At 38.2% G+C, this 26,942-nt stretch overlaps 1 protein-coding gene across 4 annotated transcripts; it reads right to left on the reverse strand.

The window, feature by feature from the left end:
- SERAC1 (serine active site containing 1) lies at window positions 1-26,931 on the reverse strand. 4 transcript variants are annotated; one of them, XM_074818865.1, is made up of 18 exons: window positions 26,850-26,872; window positions 23,723-23,814; window positions 23,077-23,223; window positions 22,439-22,475; window positions 21,997-22,133; window positions 21,596-21,685; window positions 20,536-20,667; window positions 18,340-18,461; window positions 16,728-16,856; window positions 15,241-15,354; window positions 13,466-13,628; window positions 10,496-10,646; window positions 9,550-9,691; window positions 8,659-8,759; window positions 6,156-6,253; window positions 5,440-5,622; window positions 4,856-4,999; window positions 1-2,485 (listed from the first exon to the last, which is right to left on the reverse strand). In XM_074818865.1, the coding sequence occupies exons 3-18, from the start codon at window positions 23,081-23,083 to the stop codon at window positions 2,349-2,351; spliced, it is 1,887 nt and encodes a 628-aa protein (XP_074674966.1). In that variant the 5' UTR covers window positions 23,084-23,223; window positions 23,723-23,814; window positions 26,850-26,872; the 3' UTR covers window positions 1-2,348. The 4 variants fall into 4 exon arrangements, with proteins under 4 accessions (XP_074674966.1, XP_074674963.1, XP_074674965.1 ...); XM_074818862.1 differs by lacking the exon at window positions 23,077-23,223 and having other exon boundaries at window positions 26,850-26,931; XM_074818864.1 differs by lacking the exons at window positions 23,077-23,223; window positions 26,850-26,872 and adding an exon at window positions 26,714-26,791.
- Window positions 26,932-26,942: the final 11 nt, after the last annotated feature.

Consider the following 26,942-nt stretch of genomic DNA (forward strand, 5'->3'; position numbering starts at 1 on the left):
TTCATTTGGCAGATCATTCACCTTTAATACATTCTGTGGCATATCTAGTACATTTTAAAAAAACATATTTCATTACTATATTCAAAAAAATATCCACCAAAAACCAATGCTAACCCCCCCCCCCCAAAATATTAAAGTTACACATATATACATACAGTTACAAAAAGGAGAAAGTTGCCTCAAGAGTTCCAGTAACAAGACACAGATGCATTTACTGAGATTAAAGAGTAATGTCATTGATCTGAATCCCTGTAAGCCGAAGTCATCTATTAAAGTCAACACAAGATTTGTCACGCTAAACATGTATTCAGTTATTAGAAGTCTTGTCTATTCGCAATGAATTCCACATACCCTCTACTTTGTGAATACAAAGTGTTCCAGTATATTTACACTCTGAAGTTTAAACCACAGTGTAAAAAGGATAAACCTCTTTAGAAGTTACAGCAATTGTTACATTTTCTATGTGAAATACTGCTATGCAGTGTTCTTACCTACATCTTGGTTAGGGGGAAAAAATGATCTTTTTGCCAGTGTAGCGCTGTACGTTCTCTGTACTGCTCGTGTGAATTTTACTCCGCAACTCCAGCAGGTCAAGGCTCAACTTCCAGAAGTACCTTTTCAGATGTAGTGTCCTCACGGGCTGGAGTGCTCTCAAGAGGGAACAGCTGAGGTGGCCTCAGGACCTGGCAGGACTGCAACAGCCACTGGTGCCTGCACCAAGCCCATGCAGAATTGCAAAGCACATCCCACCTCTCTGGTAGCTTTCATGGCCATAACTGCAAGGCCAGTGATATTAAATCCATCTCACGGAAGTGACGCTAAGAGACATCTTAAGCCCATCATCAATACAGGCCTTATTTAACAAATGGTCAGTTAGGGTAGTACAGCCTAATCACAGCCTATGTTTGTTTTCAAAGAGGGTTGGGGATAGAAAGAAAGGAAGGAAGGAGACCACAATTAGACTAGGCTGCTTTCAACTACATTGCAAACTATTTAAGACTTTAAAAAAAGTGGCTGAACACTGTCATTTTTTTTTCTAAAAATACTTATTTCTCATCAGTACTGTTAAGATATCCTTAACATAAACAAACTCAAATAAGACAACACTGCTTTCCTCTATATCTACACCAATAAATACACTTAGGCCTCAAGAAACCAAAATATCTGGGATCTTCTGCATTTCCAGTGGGACCTTACGATCGCCTGAATTTTTTCTGCTTTACTTTTCCTCCACCTGAGCTCCAAACTCTAAGCATCAGCTTTTTTGCCAGGGCCTACATTTGTCTTACTCCACTAGAGCATTTTCAATGCTCTTTACATCAGCTAAAGAAAGAGTTTCTAAATGAGTAACATGAGCCAGGACTTGAATGTACCATCATCTTCTCACTATGTCCCAAGAGTAAAGCAAGAGAGCTAAGCCTCTGTTCTATATCTTCCATGTGAACAAGCACAGAACTGCCCCAAATCTGAACAGATACACACTGTCCTAAAGAAATCAAATCTCACAAGTTGCTAAGATTAAGAGAGAAACATACAAGGTGGTGAACATTTCTTTTGTCTTCATTTACACAAACAGATTGAAACAACTACAGTTGCCTATGCTAGACAACCTACCAGCCTCCCTCTTTCTCACACAGAAGACAGATGCCATGTTTGCTGACAGACCTGGGTGGTCTATTAAATGAAAAGGCAAATTACAAAAACTCTTGTAATTGGGCCACTAGACCAAAATGCTGCCTTCATTCACTTGGATAAATTTCTTCAGGCCCCAGTCAGACTACTTAACATGGACAGTAAACCAAAGCTTTCAGACAGCCACATGCTTATTCTCCCCTTTGACACAACAAATAACCACCTCAGTTAACTTCTTCTGATCCTCTCTATCAGACTTCAGTCCCAGATGTATATTTACCTTAATGAGACCACCTACCTCCAGAGCAAGCGGTTTTTTTTTTTTTGGCTCAAAGGAGATATCCTGGGCACTCTCCATAGTCTAGTTGTGTTGCTCCAGAAGTATATCTGGAAGTGAAACTTCTCTTCCACTGAATCCCCAGCCCCTCCCAATCAAATTGCTGGAGAATTTACACACGTTTTGTCAACAGATCACGGTCTCTCTAAGCCAACACACATTTTCTTTTTGTCAAGTTTATAGGACTACAGTTTGTTTTGAATATATTTTAAAAATAAGCTGAAGAGGTGTCTAAGTGGGAGATGTACTGAAAATTATTTCAGCAGCAGATACTATTGACATAGCATCTTTGTAGTTCTGCAGATCCTCTAACAAATTTTAGAAGAACTTACTGTGTTATACCAAATAGAGAAAATAAGCAGCCAAGGATGTCATAAACTCAGTCTCCAAGTTCTTGGGCTAAGACATCCTGAATGAACTTCAATGTACGTTGGTACAGGAAAGCATCCTTCTTCTTTGGCTTACAAATATTTAGATGATTAACGTCCACTGGAATAAGGTCTCCAATTCCTAACTCTAGGAGAGGAGGGGGGGAAAAAAAAAAAAAAGAAAAAACTACCAAAGTTTGTAAGTTCACCTAGACTGAAAAGCGTATCTTGCATTAGCAGTTTCTCTCTCAAAAGCAACTTCTCCTGTCTTCAGTTTAATTGTTTTGTCCTCATTACTTTTTCATGTGCTAAAAGCATCAACACATGCTGTTATAGTCATGAGTCACAGAATGGTCTGGGTTGAAAGGGACCTTAAAGATCACCTAGTTCCAACTTCCCTGCCAGGGGCAGGGACACCTTCCACTAGACCAGGTTGCTCAAAGCCCCGTCTAACCTGGCCTGGAACACTTCCAGGGACGGGGCAGCCACAACTTCTCTGGGCAACCTGTTCCTGTGTCTCACCACCCTCACAGTAAAGAATTTCTTCCTTACATCTAATCTACATCTATCCTCTTTCAGTTTAAAACCGTTACCCCTCGTCCTATCACTACACTCCTTGATAAAGAGTCCCTCCCCATCTTTCCTGTAGGCCCCCTTTAAGTATTGGAAGGCTGCTATAAGGTCTCCCCGGATTCTTCTCTTCTCCAGGCTGAACAACCCCAACTCTCTCAGCCTGTCCTCACAGGGGAGGTGCTCCAGCCCCCGGATCACACACATAGTCAGATAGAGCTACACATTGCTACAAAACCCACAATGGTAAACCATTAGGTCAGAGTTCTATCATCTTTACTGGGAATACACAAACGTACATTTCTCCGTATAGACAACTTGGAAGAATCAAAACTTCATTTACCAGGACCTGGATGACAGCAAAGCCCTGACTGAAGTTTAAGCATTGACATGAACACGGATAGGGTTTAATCCAGGGTATTTAGATTTTGATCACCACTAATTGCCTATATTCCTTGTAAAATACTTTGATGTGGAAATTAAAAATGGGACTAGAATGAACCTGAAATATCCCACAAATCACTATATACATTTCCAAGAAAATGAAAAATTTACATTGCTTAATTGTAGAATACAAGTATTCCATTTTCAGCTACTGATTTTGGGGCCACACTACAGCATTTATTCTTTCCTGACAGCTATCACTACTAGTGAACTTTCTAGTTAGGATGCTGTGACTGCCACATTCCAGTTCACTATCTATTCATTTAACCTCCTGAGAAATCCTCCATTTTGCTCACAACTCTGTATCTTCAACCAGGTAAAATTACACTGGAGCAGGATGAAGGTTTGCTTTCATGTGCCCAAGCACACATGTAAGAAACAGTGTGTACTACTTGTCAGCCTGGGTTTTGAACAAAATGAGTGGTGTGACACTGAACTGTCATGTACCCTCTAAAGGCTTTTGAGAGAGCTCACGTGCTGCATTGTGTGTCATCTCCAGAAGAGAAGAAATATGCTACAAGATTATAAGTGCACAGATCTTCTACGTGCACTCTCTTATCCAGCCCTCTTTTTCATTTTATTTTGTTACATCAAAAAAAATGAATGCCCAATTTTTCAGTCCTCGTCAATAAAACTGCATCATCAACATTTTTGCAAACAATTGCTTCTTGAGAAGACATACTGAAAAAATATTGCCAAATATTGACTCTGAAAACCAGGGATGTATAGTCTGCCTTTTTCAGAGCAACTAACCCTTCATTTAAACTAGTGGATTTAGCTGGTGGAAAGCCTGATCTAAAACCCAACCAAGCAATGTTTTCAAGACCTTACAGGTACCTTGGGCAGTGCAGAAGAGGGTTTTGCTCAGGGAAAACCTGAAAATATCAGACTTAAAACAATTATCTAAGTTGAACACCCATAAACAAAGCAAGAGAAAGAACTGTCTGATGTTCCCTTCTACAGAAGGCAAAAGAATGGAGGGAACTCTTCAGAAGGCAAAAATCTATTGCTTGAGTACCTGAGATATAGAAGAGAAAGGACTCCTAACACTGCAAAACAGCTTTGTGACTTTCTCCTTCCATTAGCAGTTTGCTAATTTTCTTTCTTACTTTTTAAAGGAGGAAATAGCTGGAATTTGCAAGAGTTTCTGAAACACTATTCAGCCTACCTACACAAGGATAAACAACAGTTACTCATAATTACAAAGGAAAGGTCTACAACAATGCAACGTTAGACCAGGGTCCACCCTGCTTTTTTCAATATGCAAGTGCTACTCATATTTAGAAAAATCAAACCAACTGTTGCTATCCTAAGATATAAATGGAACTGCCTCTGATCTCAGCAGGGAGACCGTAGTTTAAACTCAGCCAGAAGTTTATAAACAAAAAGCCCCACAATATAACAGACATATTTTTCTAGGTCTCTCTACCATAGCGTTTATAATCCTTCCTCATTATTGATGCTTACATGGATATATACAAAATTAAACAGCTATTTGACTTACTTGCTGATTCCAGAGGTACGACATGCAGTTTTATCATGCTGCCTATGTGTGTTGGTAAGGTTTCCGCAAAACTCAGCACCGAAAATTTCTTATCTTTGGCAAAAGACAGGAAGTCATCATTCAGCTCTTTAAGGGCAGGAGAATCTGAGAAAGAACAACATAAGATTACAGCATTTGTCTGGCAAGACTGCATTCCTAAAGAGATATTTTGGAAAAATTAATACTCCAGTAAAAGGAGTAGCATTTTGTTTGTAATCCCTTTTTTCAGCTATCATATAACATGGAATTTGTTTAGAAGGTAAGAGTCTAAAGGCCAGCAGCACATGTTGAGTTACTACATTGCTAAATGGCCCAAACTAATCTTCTATAAACTTGTTCTGACCTCCGTTTTTCCCCCTCGCCTCTACAATCAAATGAAACAGTTACTCAGAATTACTTACAGCAATTCAACACACAACCCAAAACATAAAAAGGGGGGGTTGGTTGTTTTTATCCAGCTTTTTCTGACAGCACAATTAAAAAAAAAGCATCATGAACAGATTAGCATAGATCCCCGTCGTTAAATGGTAGCAAAGTGAGAGTACCCTTGCTGAGTTCTTTAACCTCCACAGATGGAAAGAGAAGATATCTGGCATTTATAGAATATTCAGCCAGCTGGGAACCATGGTGAGGTACGCTATAAAATATGATTCCTCTGGTGTTGTTTACGATTTTATCCATTTCTGGATTCTTGGAAGCATCCACCAGCATCTTTTTGACTAGAAGACCTGGCAACAGAAACTGAATTAATGCAGGGATTTAAACCACTGTGAAAATAATGATCATGCTATATTATCCATGAAACAACTAACCATATCCTTGCCTCAGTTGATTAGTCCTTAGTTTGTCAAATATGTAAGATTAAGCTGAAAAAAACCCAAACCAAACCTGAGGAGGCATTAAAATAAAATGTCAATGAATGATGCAAATCCAATTCTGGTTGCTTTAAGTGTTGCTAATGACATTTACTATATGCCTGATCATGGAGAAAATTTTGCCTCTGGATTCCCATTTACATGAATTTCAACTCATTGATTTTGTGTTTTTAAGTCAACACAGTAAAAATAAACAGCAATAAAAATCCTTTCAAAATGTGTATGCTATTGAATACAATGCATTAAGAAAGTAGAAATCTATTTTCCATTTTCAGGTCTTTGCAAATCTTTTAGATAAACTATTCTGAAAAATTGCATTTCAGACTGAATTTGGTTAACAGCTTATTCTGAAATACAATGGCAGATCAAACAGGCAATGTGCTTACCACCCATGCTATGTGATACCCACACCAGAGGTCTGTCTCCAATCCCAGCAGCTCTGAGCTTGTCAAGAAGCTCATTGCTCCTGTAAGCAATAGACTTCCTGCAAAGAAGAAACAAACACAAGCATGATGAAGCATGATAGGTTAAAAGGCAATGTTAAAACAGAATGAATTTTCAGTGCTGTATGTTTATGAAAGTGAATTAGGTACATAAAATATTAATTACTTAATCATTGTTGCTACACTGAAAAATGCCAAAAACTTTTGTAAGGTTGGCTTCACAAGGACAACAGGAATTGAGCTAAATTCAGTTTCTTGATCTTGCTAGAAAGTTTTACTTTAATTTCACTCACCCACTCATTTCCTTTAGCTTTAGTTCGAGAAATCTCTTTATGGAGTTTTAGATAGTTTCATTTACACATTGTAACAAAATTGGGTTTTCATTTTATGAAAGCATCATCAATGCATAATGAACTTTATCCCCTCAAACAAGAATAACCTAATGTCTGACAAAAATGTACTTTGCTAAACAACGTTCAAAATGTGGAGCAATGTACTGGAATTTAGTAACTAAGTGCATGATCAACCAATACATTAAAAAAAATCACAGATAATGTCTGTTATACTTTCCAGACAATAATCTCCAAATATTTTGTACTGGAATAGTATAAAAGCACAATAATCTCGACTTTGTAAATTAAGAGACTAAGCTCTGGAAAGGAATCACAGAATCATCTCGGCTGGAAAAGCCCTTGAAGATCATCCAGTCCAACCATTAACCTAACATTGATCATTCTCAACTACACCATATCCCTCAGCGCTATGTCAACTCGCCTCTTGAACACCTCCAGGGATGGGGACTCCACCACCGCCCTGGGCAGCCCATTCCAATGCCTAACAACCCGTTCTGTAAAGAAATGCTTCCTAATATCCAGTCTAAACCTTCCCTGACACAACTTGAGGCCATTACCTCTTGTCCTATCGGTTGTTACTTCATTAAAGAGACTCATCCCCAGCTCTCTGCAACCTCCTTTCAGGTAGTTGTAGAGAGCGATGAGGTCTCCCCTCAGCCTCCTCTTCTCCAGACTAAACAACCCCAGTTCCCTCAGCCGCTCCTCGTATGACATGTGCTCCAGACCCTTCACCAGCTTTGCTGCCCTTCTCTGGACACGCTCGAGTAATTCAATGTCCTTTTTGTAGTGAGGGGCCCAAAACTGAACACAGTAATCGAGGTGCGGCCTCACCAGTGCCGAGTACAGGGGTAAGATCACTTCCCTGTCCCTGCTGGCCACGCTATTTCTGATACAAGCCAGAATACCATTGGCCTTCTTGGCCACCTGGGCACACTGCTGGCTCATGTTCAGCCGGCTGTCAATCAACACCCCTAGGTCCCTCTCTGACTGGCAGCTCTCCAGCCACTCCTCCCCAAGCCTGTAGCGCTGATGGGGGTTGTTGTGGCCCAAGTGCAGCACCCGGCATTTGGCCTTATTGAAACTCCTACAGTTGGCCTTAGCCCATCGCTCCAGCCTGTCCAGATCTCTCTGCAGAGCCTCCCTACCCTCGAGCAGATCAACACTCCCACCCAACTTGGTGTCATCTGCAAACTTACTGAGGGTGCACTCGATCCCCTCATCTAGATCATCCATAAAGATGTTAAACAGGAGTGGCCCCAAAACCAAGCCCTGGGGGACACCACTCGTGACCGGCCGTCAACTGGATTTAACTCCATTCACCACAACTCTTTGGGCCCGGCCATCCAGCCAGTTTTTTTATTCAGTGAAGTGTGTGCCCATCCAAAAAAGCATCAGGAACAGTGAGGTGTGTGTCAGTCTCTTCTCCCAAGTAATAAGCATTAGGACAAGAGGAAATGGCCTCAAGTTGCACCAGGGGAGGTTTAGACTGGGTATTAGGAAAAATTTCTTCACCAAAAGGGTTGTCAAGCATTGGAACAAGCTGTGCAGGGAAGTGGCTAAGTCACCATCCCTGGAAGTATTTAAAAGATGTGTAGATGTAATGCTTAGGGACATAGTTTAGTGGTGGACTTGGCAGTGCTAGGTTAACAGTTGGACTTGATGATCTTAAAGGTCTTTTCAAACCTAAGCAATTCTGAGTCTATGAAAATTATATGCTTCATTTTAGCATAAGTATAAAGTCATAGTACAGTGATTTTTTTGCTGTGCTTATGAAGGATTATTGGGTCATTTTAAGTTTAAAAAAATATTCCCCTTAAGATATAAAATTGATGTTATATTTACCTCAACTAAATAGCTTAATTTAGTGTCTCCCCTAAACATGAAGCAGAACAGACTGCCAGAACATAGGACGTTGCCACAAGTAGTTTAAAAAGCTCAAATATACCATGACTGTATGTAATATTTTTCCAAACCTGATTTTCTAATGCAACAGGAAAAGTTAAATTCACTGTTTCACACTAAGTGATCCCAAGGATCAGCTTTACAGGTCTCCCTCCTGCCCCCCTCCAAACTGCAGACACTACACTTGTTACCTGTGAGCCTCAACAGGACATTTTGCTTTCCAGTCACTCAAATGGGTGTCGTATTCCACAGATATGATTCTAAGGGCAGGACAGTCTGAAGCCAGCCATGTCTAAATTAAAAAAAAGAAAAACCAAAATGAGCTTATAATTGAAGTACTTAAACTCTTGCAAGCAATTTATCAGCAATGAAACAAAGATGTTACTATGGGGACAATTATCATGCAAGATTTTTGCTCTTCGGTTAATTCCCAAATACATCTTACACCTAGACTATTATTCTTTTACTACACGCTGGTGAACCCTAGCCTGTTCCCCAGCCACAAAGCAGGCAAAGGACGGAGATGGATTACTAACTCGTGTGTTCCTGGCTCCCTCTCCTGGGTGAAACAAAAATTAAAACTGATCAGTCCAGTTGGTAAGTTTTACAAAGATAACTTCAGTGGTTATACGAATTCGAGTTGCTTGAAGCAGTAAATACTTATTTACGCACAATATTTAAGTAGCAATCTGCAAAAATTGAGGTACTCTGACACCTTATGTAAGAAAGGATACTTAATTTCAAATGCAATTTTATGCATCTTTTTCTCAGCAATAACATTCCATTAAAAAAAAAAAAAAAGCATAAGGAAAGCAGCCATTGCCTCCTTTTTCACTAACAGGAGAATGATGTTGAAAGCATTAAATTTAGCAAGGATTTTCCTTTGCAAGAACGACCTGTTCAAAATTTCAGCTTGCTAACAAAAATATATCAGGAACTTGGAAAGTGCTACTTGTGTGACAGATTCTAAGTCAATTGATTCAAAAAAGACAACTGCCAGACCATGTAATTCTAGATCCTCTGGAGAGCTCTCATTAATGAGAAAACAGCAGCTGTATGTGAAAATGTTATTGTCTTTTTACCTTTGGCCAGCACTGGCTATAGTCCTCTTCCCCTTCTGAAGCCTTCTTATCCAAACGTCGGTCAATGTCTTGCTGTCGCCAGGTTTTAAATGCTGCTCCCAAAAGACCGTGAACAAAAAGGATGTCTGCTCTGACGGGCTGACTGATATAGGAAAGGAATTTTTAAGAGATGCATGGTACATATTCTTTTAGCAAATTAAATTTACATAGAACATGCTATTTTTAACAGTATACATGATTTCTTATCTTACGGACAACATTTCATGGCATCTCGTGATATTTCAAAGAGAATAGTCAGACCAAGACAAAAAACAGGGATCCACCCAGAAGATATAAAAAAAGGTATGGAAAGTACCCACCTCAGAAGTCGTATTTTACTATAATGAAAACCATCATTCTCTCCAGCTACTATTAATGTAGCTTGGTAGTTCCAGCTTTATCCTCAGATTAGATCTTCACTGTAACCTGACTAACACCAATGACCCACTGAACACTTGCTACTAAGTGGCATACCACGTTGGAGACTGCTTCAGTCCCAGACACACAATCATTATTAAAAGAAGCTGAAGCTGTAAATTCACTGCATCTTAGGCCAACATGTGCTGCTGCCAGCAGAATAGCTGCAAGGCACTGTATCCCAAGACAGCCAGTGCAAAGGTTAAATGGTTGCAATGCATGCAAAGCAGTAATTCATCTCATAGTTTGTGTTTGGATGTTTCCATCAAGTACAATAATACTCCATTCATGGTTATGGACTGCTCTGACCACTTCCATTGTTCTCCTATTTGAGAATCTAAATTCAGTCTCCTCAACCTACCAAACAACAGGAGGAGCAGGTAACATCAGTACAGCAGCACTCTCATGTCAACTTTTCCAAAGTTTTGTAACTGAACAGTAAAACAAGTAACTCTAAGTACAGCATGTATGATATCTCCTTCTGCTTTACCTGCTACGATATTGTGGATGTAAGACATAAACACCATCCGGATACTTTTCTTTCACTGTGTCCCTGTCTAGATTAGCCAAAGCTCTGGATGCATGAGAAGACTGAATGACATGTGGGGATTTCATTACTTCAGCAAGTACAGAAACCCAACCTAGATTGAAAAAATAAAGTGGCAGGTTAACTAATTAGAAACATCATCCAAACAAAAGATTTCAGAAACATCATCCTTCAAACTATATTTGCGAAAATAGATGTTAAAACTTAAGAACAGTAACATCAAAACAAATTATTTCAATCCACTCTCTTTACTGCAGGACAGCCAATGCTAGATAAGTGGAGCCTTCAAAACTCAAAAATCCAAGGCAAGGAGGCAATGTATTTTACTATTGTTCAGATTATGATTTGAAGGAGAACCCTTCTCAGAAGAAAAAGAAAGTGTATCAGCAGGTCAGTGCAGTTGTTGGAGAGAACAGATCTCAAGTCTCTTTTTGCAGGTAAGATGCAAGAAAGGTAGAAAAAATAAATGTCCCAGAGAGCAAATGAAGCTTAAAGCGTAAGACAGACATAGAAAACAACCCATGGGAGTAAATGGCAGGTGGAAAAATTGATGCTTGCTGTGAGAGAACAACCATTTCTAATTTTAAAATCCAGTGTGTGAAAAACTATTTAAGGAATCAAAATATCTCCGCTATCTCAAAAGTAGTATACTATATATACCTAAGAAACGTAAGAGAATTAATGAAGGAAATCTTTGATACAATCCTCAACAGAATTTTAAGTCATAGCTACTTCAAGAAAAAACAGACACTTTATAATACCTTACCCAAGATGTAAAATACAGTTTCTTAGACATGGATGGGGATGTTCACAGACTACTGAGAAACGCAAAGGACTATCTTTTATATACACACACACACATATATTTCTTTAAAATCCTGATAAATCTTGTTGCTGCTAGCAAGAGTGGCCTATAAATCACAATTACATTAAAGTCAAGTTCATAAATAAAACCTGGGAAGACTTTGAAATGGAGGCTGATTTGAAAAAGAAGAAACAATTTACTTCATGAGCACTGTTTCAAAAACATGTACAAAATGTTGCTACTAGTATAGCCAGTAAGTTGCTAATTCAAGATAGTTCCCTGTGGACTGAAAAAAAAGAATGAATTGACATGTGAGTTTCATGTAAATTCAAGTACCTTTGAGAACTGTAATTATTGCTTTAAGAATTAAGTATTTAAATGACATTTCTAAGCAGAATATATGTTAACCACTGTGCAAGTTCTCCTTAAGAACACGATCTAAAATCTATTTTCAGTTCCCCAAATACAATGAAAGACTGCCAAGCTAGTCTGATTAAAACTAGCAAGGTCTCTGGTTTTGCATTTCTCTTAAATGAGCCGAGATGAAGAGTCAAAAATACTGTTCAGAGTCCTTCTGCTCCCAGATAACCCATCACAGCTACTACACAGTGCAATATTCCTTTTCTTCTTCTTCTTCCTGTGCCAGCAGTTTTTGCAAAGGAAAAGAGCCTTTGAGGTTCTTTCTTCTTACACATCATCCAGCAACAAAAGAGAAGTCTTATCAACTCTTGACCAGCAGTATCCAACTGCTCATCTCTGGAGTCCAGTTCACTGTCTAAAATTCTGTTTGTACTGAGAGCTCTGCCCCAGGGAGCTGCTGACTCTTCTATTACGATCTCTTCCTCTACACATACGGTTTTAGCAGTCACCGTAAGAACATAAGAATGGTGTTAAGAGCTCAGACCAAAGGCCTCTGTAGTCCAGCTGTCTTTGTCCAAAAGTGAGCAGTAATGAAAGTTGCTGAACAATAAAAGAATAAAGCAATAAAAGGGCAAGTATATAGTGCTGATTCTCCACTATACCCTCTCAGTTTTCTGCAATCAGTTTGACTTTTGTGTGTAGAGCTTTACCAATTTTTCCTTCCATTAATTTGTCTAAACACTTTTTGAAACTCTGTAAGTCTTCAACAATCACAATGTTTTGTGGCAAGTTTTAGTTTGGTCATGCACTGTATGGAAAAAAATATATTTATTTGTTCTGCCTCTTGATAATTTAATGTACAAGAACCTTTGGTCTTACATTACAAGAAACAGCAGATGACCATTCTCTCTTTGCCTTCTCTACGCCAGTGAAGATTTTATACATCTCCACCATATTCTCCTTCAGCTGCTTTTCCCATACGAAGTGTCTTAGACTAGTTGTTTGTTCTTTATACCACAGTGATTCCAAATTCTTTATCACCCTCACAGTCTTTCCCTGTGCCTTTGCTACTTCTCCTTTTTGCAACAGGGAGATTAAAAACGCACACTGCATTTAAAAGGCAGACACCAGCTCAGACATATACAACAGCATATTGATATTTTCTATTTTTCTTTTTATTTCTTTCCTATTAAACCATTGGGAATTATTTATTTGGTACGGAACTTTCATTGTGATATTTAGAGGTATTAAAAAAGGGGGCATCAGAGCAAAGCTTAGCAGAAGTTACTAGCCTAACATGAAACACAGGAAGGCAGGAAGGCATGTTTCACTTTGTTCTGAAAGGTAAGGACTGTAATCTGGTCTGTTCCTTTACAAGATTAAACACAGTCAGTAAGAAAAAAACCAAATCTACAAGATAGATGATCTGTAAGAGTAGAAAACTCAAAAGATTTCTGCCAGTAATGTGGACCAAACATCAACCAAGTCCAAATTTTCACCATCCATCAGACTAAGAACAGCTCTGTAGCACTGACAAATATTGGCTAGACAGCATACAGGATTTTTAATCAACACCATCTAAACTGTCTACAGTTTTTGTATTAAAAAACCCCAACAACACCACCTCCCCAAATATAAAAACCACACCACTACCACGGTCCTTTGCATTTTACAAACACACCAAATCCTCTGAAAATTTTAGAATAGAAATCTGACATTCAGACTGCATCCACTTGCTTTCCTTTTACCTGCACGTACTATGGATGAATGTAGACGTTCATCCAAAGCCATATTTCCAATAATGCGAATTATGTTCCTTTGTATTTTTGCTGAATCTTTACGTAGCTGGTATATCCTCTGTAGTAGCTGAAGGCCTCCTTTAGCTTCAATTTTGTCACAGTGAGAAGAAACCTAGCATTATACAGTAAATACAATGACAATAGGCAGACGTTCTGCAAAATGTTCTTTGAGACGCTGCTAATTCACAAATTAGGGAATTTTAAGGAGCCAGTATGATGCAGAGCCCTTATTACATAGAAATTCTTATTAATCTAGAATTTATTATGCCATAGTTGAAGAGGAAGCAAATATTTTAATACGCTACATGCATGATTTCTATGGATTGACAACCTGAAAGATGCAGAGTACCATCACTCTACTCTCGTCCACATCTGAGGGAGGTAAGATGGCTCTCCACTTGACATGATCAAATCTCAACTGAAGTTCAAGAGTCCAAACAGGACAATTGTCTGCATTTGTTAAAGCGCTATCTCAACCTGAGCTACTTGTCTTCCTGTTCACCACCTGAAATGCAATCATTATAAACCCTTCTCTTTGAAATGCAAAGGTATTTCTACATTCCAAATAGTACTGCTATCATTATTGATCTTAAGGGCAACAATAGATTCTAGCCCAAGCAGATGAATACGCACAAATTAGTCGTAGTGTCAACTGATACTGGACAAATGCTTATGACTTGAATATGTTGTCTACAGTGCTCAAAAATGTGTGGTAGTTACGGAACTGCTGATGTCCTCAAGCTTTCAACAAAGACGCACATTCGGAACGAGTACTGTCACAACTTGTTTAAACTGAGAATCTGGCACATAACAAATTCTAGACTAAGTCAGAATTTCTATGTATACAGAAGATGTGAAATGTATACTAGCAAACTGCACTTTATCCATCCCTACTACCAATAACAATTTGGTATTCTCAGCACTGTTTCTCAGTGTTCTAGGCTTCTGAGCAATAAAGTGTGCAGCAACAGGAAACAAGAAGAATCACTGTTACATACTCTGTGTTTGCAAAGAACAGAATGGTCCTGGGAGGATGCACTGTACTAGCTGCACGCTGTGCAATATTCTGCCCAAAGGCAGTGACCCTTGTGTGAGAGGCCTTTGTGAACAGCCAAGGTTTGCATTCCGTTCTGGCTTCTGATTAGAGTGAATTCATGAGCCTATTTTGCTTTCTGGAAACCTGGCACTAAAATTTGATTAAGGGCCATAAGAAGAGACTGCTTGTAAGCTTTCTGAACTGATGTACAACAACTCACATAAATCCACACACACTTTGCACTGAGAATTTCATATCATCAGTATCTCACTTCCTGAGAAGCTGCAGAGTGGAGACACTAAGTGCTTCCTCACAGTATCTACCTCCAATGACTCTGTCAGCAGGAGGTAGCCCTACACAGAAAAGACTTGTTAAAGCCATCTGGACTTCAGGCATTCTCTCCTGCTTTTCTGTGTCAGAGATGGCCTTTTACTTCTTGAAAGATACATACAGGGGAACTTATATGGGCTATTTAGAAACAATAACAGAACTTACATACACTTCCCATAAGAAAAAATGAGTTTGTTGTGCTGCCTTCCAATTCACACCAGTCTCAGTTGTCTGAACATCCTTACAGAAGGGGTGAGGGGTAGGAAACAAGGAAATGGCAACTCCTTCCCAATGTATGAGAGAGCATTAGAAAGGTATGTTTATAAATGTAGCTCTTCAGTTATAAAGGACAAATTACCTTAGAATGCTGTACTAAAGCTTGCAAGCAAAAGAGTTCCACTGTCTCTGAAGGGATTTTACTCAATGTCTCACAATATGGAAGTCCATTTCCTCCAAAACACCATAAGCCTCCCTGAAATGATAATCAGTAAAAATTATACCACATTCCAAATGCCTATATAAAATAAGCATTTCTAAACTGTTAAGTGTGTAATGATCTATAGAAATTGCTATAAAGAATGCACAGCATGCACGCACTATTCAAAATGTACAAATTACACAAAAATATCTACTCTTTTTAACTGAAAATATTAACTAGATTTTCAGTCAGTAGTCTCTACAGTCTATTAACTTCAAACCAAACAAAGGGAGAAAACATAGGATTTTAATTTTGTTAATGAATGTCTTCTTTTAAGATCGTTTGCTTAAGCATAAAAAGCAAGAATCAGACTTTGTCTAGATTTCCATAGTTGCAAAAATTAGAAGAGGAGGAAAAAAGGTCTTCAACACATAGCATAGTATCTGAAGACCAGTCTCTCTTAATCATGCAGTGGGAAGACCAGCATAACCTCAATAAAAAAGTTTTCTAGAACAGCGTGATTATCAAAATGCCTCCAAGTGTGGTGTCTTACCAAAGCTCCCTTCGTAGCAAGAGCTCTGGCTGTGAAAACAATAAAGGAGTGATAGTGTAAAAATATTACACATAACTGTGTCATAGCAAATAAAGAGTTACTGCACTCTGAAATCTCTAAACAAAGCTTTGACAGGGATCATTATTAAAATGTGACAGTCATTTTTATTATTGCATCTTACAAAAAATAACCCTCACTGATTTAAAAAAGTAACAACTTTTTAATAAAAAAATAAAACGCACAAGAGATAGTGGATGACACTGGCATTACAATTACTATTTTTAAGCAATAATGGCACTTTAAATGATGTTCCTGAAGCTGCTTAAGAAGTTGTTGGACAGAATTGGAAACTAAGAATTCTTCAAGTCCAAACAGACCACTAGAGTATTCCAATTCTGGTTTTGGCAGCAGTGATCTGTTACAGGGAGGCATTTCCATACAATATAACAGAGCTTACTATTTAAGGTGTGCTAACAACTTACCAGTTTGCTAATAAGACTTAACAGAGGTTTAATCATCTCAGTAGTAAAAGAACACTCAAACAATGATAAGATGAAACGTGAAAAATCATTTTATGAGCACTGCAAGGGGAAGGAAATGTTCTGGACAAAATGTTGAAATACCTGCTTTATGGGAAGGCTTGTAAGTAAAGATATAATCTTTTGCTAGACCGACTAGTACAGCTGGGAAAGATAAACAAGCTTTCAAGCAGGCAGACTGTATGCAGAAGAGATTCTACTTATGTTTTACAGCCACAAAATCTCTGTATTTCTCTTCCTCTTACAATGCTCAAAGATACAGAAATGGGTTTGTACCTTTGAGCTCTGCAGCAAAAAAGAACCCAAATAGTTCTATTCTGCAGGTGGGAACTCACCCTTTGCGCAGCGAGAGTCTGACTACTTTCACGTAAAGCAAGAGATGTGAAGTACTGGACACATGGATCAAGACCAGTCTGGGGTAAAGATACTAACAACAAGCAAAGCTCATCTTCTATGGGATAATCCTGTGAGAAGAACACAAGTAGCTTTTAGTTCTGTTCAAAGCATGAAGCAAAACACAGAGAAAAGAAAGACCTGAAATAATGGAATCAGCCATATTAACAAGGCCATAAAATACAAACCCTGGACTTGAGTGCTCTGCAACTTTGGTTTAATAGTTACATCTGTAAAGACTTTGGAAACCGGTAATTCTAAAACCAAGTGATGAAAAGCAAGCTTTAAACTTCATACTTTGGTGGCCTTATTCTAATAGGTGTGAAGGACAGAAGAATAAACAGTTCCTCTTGGCACAGGGAGCTTAAAAGTTCACCCTTAACTACACAGTAATTTTCGTGCTGCTCCACTAAAATGAATGTACAAATTACTAGTAAAAAAACCAGATGACGCTTCTTTTAATCTTTTATCTTCAAAAATATTCATCTAGATCTTTGTTTAATAATCCAGGGTAGATGACAGGAAAACAGATTCAACAAATTCATTTTATTTGTCCAAAGTCATGGAACTTGCAGTTATTCTAATCCTTGCTACAATCAGAGATGGGGACATATCTGACATGCAGAGCAACACTTCCTGCCACAATGATTTGCTTCAACTTCCTAAGCAGTAGATTGGGAACTCTTATCTTCAATCACCTAGCAATCATACTGCTGTATAAATATATACACAACCATATACTAGTATAACCTAGCACTTCAGGACTAACAGGTACAGATCCACTATCACATAATGTTACAAAGATAAGAAATCAAAACCTGAGAATACCACTACCAATCAAAGCTGGTATTCAGAGTTTTGACAGTTAAGACATACAGGTATTCTCTGACAGGGACTTCTGGCAGCATTCGTCCTATTAGGATTACAAAAACCTCTTATAATATGCTTTGTGTGCCAATTCTGTTTATTGAAGAAGAGGATATGATGACATGATTGCTGAAAGCATCATACATACACTTACTAATTAACATAAAGACAAACCAAGGCCAAATCTATCCAATACAGATTTGCTGGTACCCAAAAGCTGGCAGTAACAAGGTGGGCTTGCAGCAGAGCACCACACTAGCAGCGAGGATGCAAAGGCCTCCAGGAGTGCTCTCTACGTGTAGGATTCTGTCAGTGTCAACAAGGCAATCTAGGATGACTTAATATCAGACTGCTGCGCATTGCCTACTAGGTACAGACAGGCAGGGTGTGTATCAGACTGGTAATTGGCTCAAACTTCACTGCTGGTAAATATGTAATGTGGACATATAGCCCAAGAACAATAGTTGATCAACACCCCCATCATTCTTTCTTTCCATCGTGCCATTCACTAATGCAGATATGCACCAGAGCTATATCACTATAATATAGTTTTGTATTTTGGTCTTAATTTTACTAGTCATTAGTTACTTTAGAAAAACTCTACTTTAGTATGGTAACAAACAACAAAAGCACTAAAACCAGACAAGTAGGCAAAAATCATCTAATACCTATTTTTCATTTACTTACATTCTTTATTTTTGGCAATGGTGGTGGAGGCAGGAAAAAGCGAAGGTCAATATCTTTGGATCGAGCCAAACCTATAGCAGTCCTTTGATCACAGGTTTGGGCAACTGTACCGTACTGATAATCTGTAATAGAAGAACTTCAGTGTTAGGTTTAAAACTAACCTTAAATATTTCATTTGGTTTTAAACGTAGTTTCTGATCTACTTTGTAAATATACTTGAAAAAAGAACGACCTCTCTGCAATCTACTTAGATAAACTGATTTTGTAACCTCAAAATCCAAAAGATAAAAATTGCAGATGTTAGACCAGCACTATACTGAGCTGAAATACATCTGGGCACTAATTTTTCATTATAGACCCGTTTGATGAAGGTCCTCAGATGTTAAGTTGAACACAGCAAAAGCAAACATTCAGTATTGCCACTGAAAGGAATACAAGGACTACAAACCCAGGCTTAATTCCCTGGGCTCGAGCTAAAATTTGAAAGGCCTCTTGCAGACTTTTTTTCTGCATACAGTGTTAAAAACCAGAGCCTTAAATCCAAATGCTGCAAGACAAAGACACATAATTTTAAATGACACAGAAGACACGTTTCAATAAAATTGTTAATGTCACAAAATCGGGTGACCTTAGAGAAGGCAGGATAGCACCACAGTACAGTTTCAAGTAGCTCTCCCTTACCGAAGATACAAGACAGACTTTCAGTTAACCTACTGAAGGGAAACCAGATTTAAACAGTAACTACTGTTCCTTTCTAAAACCCACCTACTTGATAGCTGGAGAAATTGAATATTACATGTTGAAATTAAGTGGCAAAACAAAGGAAAAGAAAATATAACCTTAAAGTGGGTCAATACTTTTTTCTGCAAAAATTTGCTTCTATCCTCCTTACCGTTATACAATTCTAGAACAAAACTGACAAGCCATTTCAAAGATACTTTTCACGAACAGTCACAGTTGGGCCATATTTTTTCTTCGGTGCAGACTACCTACAGCTGCAAACTGAAGTCACTGAAGCTGTGGTGTGGACAAGCAAAATACTGTATTTACAATAACAGGTATGCTGAACAACTTGGTCCTAGCTGTGAAAAGTTAGCACATACTTTCAGTGTGAATCTTTCTTGGACTAAGTTTTGAAATATCAGATTAAGAAAAAGCCCATTTCCTTCATGAGTTAGTTGGCAAGAATAATCTGTGTCTGTGAAACATCCAAATACTACAGTGATGAGCACTACAAAGAAAAGGAGATAACAAAAAGCAACTAGATTCCAGAGTACCGGCCATCTTGTGCACAAAGATTCTGAGATCACCTGCTAACAGAGAGTAGCCTCTTACAAACATGAAACAATTATGTTAAATTAGTACACAAAGCTTCAGCTTTGGTACATCCTAGCTTTCAAATGTTTTCAAACACAGCTTTTTGAAGTAAATTGCTTGGGGAAATTAATTAGAATATTAAAGAAACAATCTGAAACAAGATAAATCCCATGGACTGGAATTGCACTGGAAGAGTGAAAGGTTGTCAACTGACTAGATCACCAGAATAATGAGTCACAATTAGTTACACCTAGTTTATGTGGCCTGATGATGGAAGGGGGAGGAGGACACACATACATACACACACACCCTTTAATTGGGGTTTCAAGGACATTTTCTGCTAGAGCAACAGGGAGAACTTATTACTACTAAATAATACCTAGGATGGAAAATGGCTTACGAATAATGCTTGCACACACAAGTCCTCTACCTCTAGTTTGTCATTACTACCTTGCTATTACTACCCATCAGCTCCTAACTAATTTTCATTAGCTTAATCATGGCCTTTAAACTCATTCCTACAGAGCCTTATAAAAATCACTGCCAGAACTTGTAACCGTGTTAGCAGTTCCAACAGAAAAACCAAGGAACTAATAAAGATGAACTGCTCTCCCACACTACGGCAGTGGTTGCAATTCTCTGGTGGGGAAACAGAAAGCGGCTGGCCTGCCTGCACTGCAGACACACACTCTGTATCAGGGTATCAGGAAAGAACAATTGCTTGAAATGTAGATAAACCTCCCACATTTTAGACCAAATTTCAGAGTGTATTTACACTTCTTGCAGCTACTAGATTTTTTAAATGTTGACAGCAGACTTGGAACAACTGAGACTTTGTCACATTTCTGGGATGAATTAGGCTACGTCAGCATACATTACCATGCCAGTGACTGTTGTTTGCCAGGTCTTGTACCGCCTGCAGTCGGACCTCTTTGTCTTCTGACTGACTTCTCTTTAAGAGAAGCCATAAGGCACATTCATGATCTTCTCCATCAAATGTACTGAATTGTTCTTTTGCCAGGAAACAAATAAAAGCCAAGTTATTATTAATGAGTATTTTAACAGTCAAGTTTCTATTTGTTGAATAAAAAAAATCTGTTTCTTTTCATATTTGAATATTAGTCATTAACAGTAATTTAGTGTAATGTTTTAATATTAAAATTAGTTCAATAAACAGTGACAGAATTACATCAGTGGAATGCTGATCCTTAAATTAATAGGATGGTTTTGATTCATTTCAGTGGCACCAAATTGGTATTTCATATATATGTTACACACACAACCACTGGCTGGCACTCACCAACCAGAATTGCCAGCTTCCAGCAGGATCTGGAAATGAGTAGCAACTCTTGAGCCTCTGACCTTGAACAATTAATTTCATAGCACGACACTGGAGGTACATATTGTTATAGTCATTTAACAGGTAGTTAAATAAGGATAGTATGCCTCAGGAGCACAATTTCTTACATGAATTGAAATTCTTATTTTAAATTACTCTAAAAAGCAGTGACACACTGTTACCAAAAGACTGTGCTGCTTTCAGTTAATATTGGCAATTCTGATGAAAACATAACATACTTTTCTAAATCGAAGTTTTGAGAGTATTTCATCCCCTAAACACCTTTTGTACACAAAACTAATATTAAATATTAACCTGGTATCTTAAGCTTCAAATCTCTTCTGAAACTGGAAGAAAAAAATTCTCAAATCTCTTCTTAACCATCACTTTAATTTACTTTAAGAAAAGGAATGGTTTTAATACAAAGAAAATATTCTAATATTCTATATTAATATAGAAAAAGATACATAATATTACAACCATTTCATACACAAAAAATCATGTTAAGTTTATACGAAAAATTATTTTACTTTCTAAAAGGCCTGTGTTTTACTATTCAAAAATAATAATCATAGATAATGCCATGCTTTCAATACTTACCATTTAAAGGTCTCCGGAAAATTTTAGCTTCTGTTTCTAGAATTTTCCTCACTGCTTTATGAATTTCTTTTCTGGCTTGGTAGGTGATCCCTACAAGAGTATTTTTAGATTACTGGAAGTCTGAAAGACAGTTCTCTCACATTATTTTTTTCATAAATATATACATACACACACACAGAGACATATATATAGAGAGAGCTATTTCATATATAGAGAACTGTATGTATAGAACTCCTAAAGAAACAGCCACCAACTTAAAATAAATTTGGTGACATTGTGAAGAATATTATTTTTGTAACAGATCTCAGGAAATGTAACTTTCCTTATACAAGAGTGACTTTCAGAAACATTCCATTCTCTTAAAATACTATTTTTAAAATCCAAACAATTATGCATCTTACCTTGGTATTCACTTGGATTTAGAGAAGTTGTACGTACATATACATAGGATTTAAGTTTTTCTTGATGTATAGCTTGAGTATCAATTTGCAGTAACTTCTTTAAGGACAGGACTTCATATGTAATGAATACAAAACCTCTTTAAATAAAAGAAAACTGCGTATGAATATTAATTTAAAAATATGACAGCAAAAAAATATTAACAATAGTTTTGGTATAAATCATCCAGGTTTTACCAAATATATAATAGCTTGCAGATTATTTTAATTTAGCAAAGTAAAGACTCTAAAATACTTAAGTAATAACCATCAGAAAATATGCATCAAAACTATATTCTACCATGTCTAAAGGTCCCCTAATATTGTCACATTTTGGAAAAGATACATGAATTAAAATTTTAACTCTATACATAAGTGACATATATGCTTGTCAGTTACAACTTACCCTAGTATAAGTGATCCAGTTACCTTTGCAATTTTTCCTTGAAAAAATGAAAAATTCATGTCAAAGAAGTTGTGTGCATCACCTCAATATAAACACAGAATTTGATTACCAGACAGTAAGAATGTCAGGCACTAAGAGTAAGCTTTTTATAATTTTTCTATTGCTCTCTGGCTTTCAGGAAATCATTACCTAAATTTACAAATGGAGAAAACATTACTTGATTAGAATTTCCTGCTCTTCTAAGCAAGATGATGAAACACATATCCTGTCAGTGCTATTTGCTTTGAGTACTGCTATCTATCAATTACATTCATTGCTCAGCTGCAGGAATCAACAGTAAACTTTGATATGAATATGTATGAATACATACAAGACTATGTATGTTCTTTGAAACTCTGCAGAGACTCCCTAAGAAAATATATGTTTAAAAATAATTCCATTGAATCTAGTTTATAAAGCAAACAGCTGAATAAACACATGTCACTTGCAACAATTTCCCTTTTAAGTCTTAAGAATTTCTGTCAGATTTGAGCTATTTTGCGTGGACAAAGTTGAGCTGATTATCTGGATGTAAGGATCTCAATACAGAGAAACTCTATTATTACCAGTAGCAGCAAACCCAATGGAACACATCTCACCTATCATGAATAACTTCTTTTCCTCAGCATGAATTGGGAGATTTGCCCCACAACCACCTTAAGAATTTTGGCATGCAGACAAGAGGCAGATACATGTTGAAGAAATAACTGGCAGGAAGGTTGAAAAGGCAAATAATGCAACGCTTCCTGTAGAGCAGAAATGAAAATATCCTATCTTTTAATGCTCAAAAATAAACTGCAATCTTAAGAATTGTCATTCTATATAGAAGGCACCAAAGAAAGCAAAGACTAAACAGGGAAGACTGTGGAACTAATATCAGTAAATAAGGAGGAAGAAACAATAGAAACAAACTTTATGGATGTAATTGTTTCATAGCTCTAGAGGTTAAAAAAAACCAAAACAACATACAAAACGGAGTTTAAGATAGTTTAATGAGATGCATCTCGGGGGGGGAACCCTCATCTCATGCTCTAATCCCAGATAATCTGCTGGTATAATTTTGCATGTCACTATGCAAAACAAGGTCAGAAGCAGACATCCACTTTAGGCAAATAAAAGCTTTTGATCACAAAGTAATCAGGGATTTAGATCTTTTGCACCGTTGAATTATGCACAGCATCATACCAACACAGATTTTTCCTTTTTATTAACACCTCAGATCAATACATATAGAATCGTACTTACTGATATCATTCCATGGTAGGTGTGTTTTTGTGGCTGGACCAGAAGTTCCTATTTGTCTATAGCAAAATATACAGTAAGCGGCCACTGACATTCTGTATATTAAAGGAAAAAAAAGAAAAAGTAATGATTGATTTAAGAATTACAGCAGAAAACCTGTAACAGTTTTTTTTCCTGTCTTTTTACAGCAAAGGTCATGATAGCAAAGGTCATGATTTACAGCAAAGGTCATAATAAAACATTTTATGTCATTTCCCTCCATATAAAATGCTCTAATTAAAGAAGTCTATAAACTGCTCAATTTAACAGGCTGCATTTCAATTACAAGAAAAGTTACTGTTGATTTTAGAGAGTATGTATCTCCAATTAACTTCCCTGCTTTTAAGTTTTCTTTCCTACTTAGTAGCTCTCCCTTAAATACCAGATATGGTCATATCTCCATCAAGACATTATACATTATGACATGGGCTTCAATACAACTCAGTAACCAACCCTTTCAAAGTTCGTAATTGATTTTGTTAGCAAGTAAGTCTTTTATTTTGACTAACAAGGCTCCAAGAACTACTACATATTTTTGAGTTTAAAGGGCAAATCAGACTAATACTTCAAGGATGTAAAAATTCTACAGTTAATAAAAATGCTCTGACTCCAAGGGCTCAGGAAACTCACAGGGCATGCTTACAGGTAAACCATAGAGGATGCATCTCATTCTAGAAAAATTCTTACACACGCAAAAGAATGAAAACCTAGCCATACCCATGAAGAAGAGAACCTTTTCTAAAGCTAAGACCCTAGCAATTCAACATTACAAAGACACAGAATACTGACAGACTAATTGCCTTGCATGCACTGAATGCTGAAATCAAACTAAGCAATACAGAATTTTTTTTCCGGATAGTCACAAACAAATGCATGTAACGTATTTTAGAACTACCAAAGTTCTTAATGTAGAAGCAACCCAACACAAACATGAATCTTCTTGACTGTAATATGGTCCCCATGAAAGTAGTATCCGAGTGCTTCAGAAATATGAAAGGATTAATTCTTCTGACCTATCTATGATGCAAGACACTGAATTTTCCCCAATTTACAGGTAGGAAAATGAGTTAAGACAAGTATGCTGCAACTTCCTTACACATCCTAGGTAAAACCTTGCCTCTTTGAACAAGTGGGACTATTCAGGAGAGACCATAAAGCGTTCTTTAGCCCACTGATCAAAGCTGCATCTTAACCACTGCACAATGAGATTTAAAGAAAGTATAGTTACTGCAGTCAAGCACTGAAAACCAAGGCAATTTAGGCCAGGCAAAAGCACCAGTTCCTGCTTCTACCACTCACATACATACACCATTTTATCTATTAGCAAACATTACTGCCTTTCATTTGATTTATATAAGAAAAACTTACCTAAAGTTAGGAAAATATACAAATCGACTTTGGCAACCCACAACAATCAAGTTATGTACGTTACTTCTGCTGAAGACTTAAACTCCAGCCATAGAATGTATAGTATTTTTAGTGCAAGAATTATGCCAAAATCCATAAAGAACATGAAACTTTCGTAACAATCACAAAATACACAAAAATCTGTCGCTGCTCACACTGCAGAAGTAACATGAAATTAATATGACAGGTGAAATTTTAGTGTCTGAGCTGATACACTTAGCTGACTGAAATACTGAATTAAACTGTTTGAACAGATTTAAAGCCACACCACTATCTATCATATATTTAACGAATTATTATGTTGGAAACATAGGCATCCTTATTAAATGCCAAATTAAGTCTATACCACCACAGTAACAATTAACTCAAAACGATAAAGTGCCATGTGTGTAAATCTTGATCAGCAAATCCGGTCTTGAACTACGGGAGCCCCTGACAGTCTCCCTGAATTTAAGGTAATCTCTATAAACCAAAACCAGAGCTTATACTGCTTTTAATATCAGTGTCCAATTTCTCTAACAACAGAACTTTTTGGTTTCCTTCTATTAATATATCTTTCTTCTTTTTATGTTTCCCCAAAAGTTTCATTTTTTCCTTGCTGTCTTGCTTGTGTTCAGGAGATTTTGGAAAAATGTCAGCACTACCCCAGCACTACCGCAATCACAACAGACAACTATTTGGCTTCTGACATTTCAGTATCACGTTCATCCATTCACTTCAACAGAGTACTCAACACTATGAAACACTTTCAAGACATTCATAATCAGTCCTCTGGAGACACCTCCCCCGCCTCCAAACTCTCTGTGGTAATCTATGGTAATTCCTTTACTATCTTTATTCATAGAACTCACATTTATTTTTCTACTTAGCCACAGTCTGTAACTGCAATAAACACGTAGTTCAGTGACAGCAGGTGCCACAATTCCCTAAAGTCAAAACAGGCACCTGCAAACCAAGAGGCCAAAACGACTAGTGCTTCTTTGTCACCAGGAACCTCTGTTCAGGTCTGAGAGTAAATATGCTTAGGTGTATACAAAAATAATGCAAAAGGACCCCGTTTCACAGCTGGTGAGGAAGCTCTACGGTCTGGAACAAATCCGGGACCGGCCCGTGCCGAGGAGGCTGCGTGGTGCCAACGTTTCCGACACCACCCCAGCGTGGGGCAGGAACGCTGCTGCCTCGCAACTGCGCAACTAGGGTACGTTCAGAAAAACAAAATGCAGTTTTAGGCGATGCAACACCTAAACGGCCAAGGCGCACAGCTGGGATAACTCTGTGCCTCTTTCCGAAGGGGGAAAAAAATATTCGTTACCTTTTGCGCGCTCACAGGGCGCAGGTGAAGCCTACGGCACCGCGGCTGTTTCTGGAGGATTTTAACAAGCGTGGGCTCCCTCCCTCCCCCCCCCCGGGCGGGGCCGCGCCGCGCCTCTCGGCAGGCCGGAGCGCCGGGGAGGCGGGGCAGGAGGGCTCCCGCAGCCCAGGCGGACTTCGAGGCCGAAATCGTTAATATAATACATAAATATTAAACCGGGAAAACACCCCGCAAACCTTCTGAGGTCAACAAGCACCACGCTTCGGCAGGCGGTGACGGCGAGAGATCACCCATGTCCCACCCCGGAGTCCGGGCCCAGCCCCCCCCGCCCACCATCACCGAGGTCGCCCCCCTGCCAAGCGCCGTCGCTACCTTCCGCCTCCGCCTCTCCTCCCGGCACCGGCGCCCACGCGCTCCCGTGACGCCAGCACGCTGCGGCCGCCCGGCCAATCCGGAGGGGGCGGC

The sequence above is a fragment of the Strix aluco genome, chromosome 3 (assembly GCF_031877795.1).
Source record: "Strix aluco isolate bStrAlu1 chromosome 3, bStrAlu1.hap1, whole genome shotgun sequence".
In the NCBI taxonomy this organism is placed as follows: domain Eukaryota; kingdom Metazoa; phylum Chordata; class Aves; order Strigiformes; family Strigidae; genus Strix; species Strix aluco.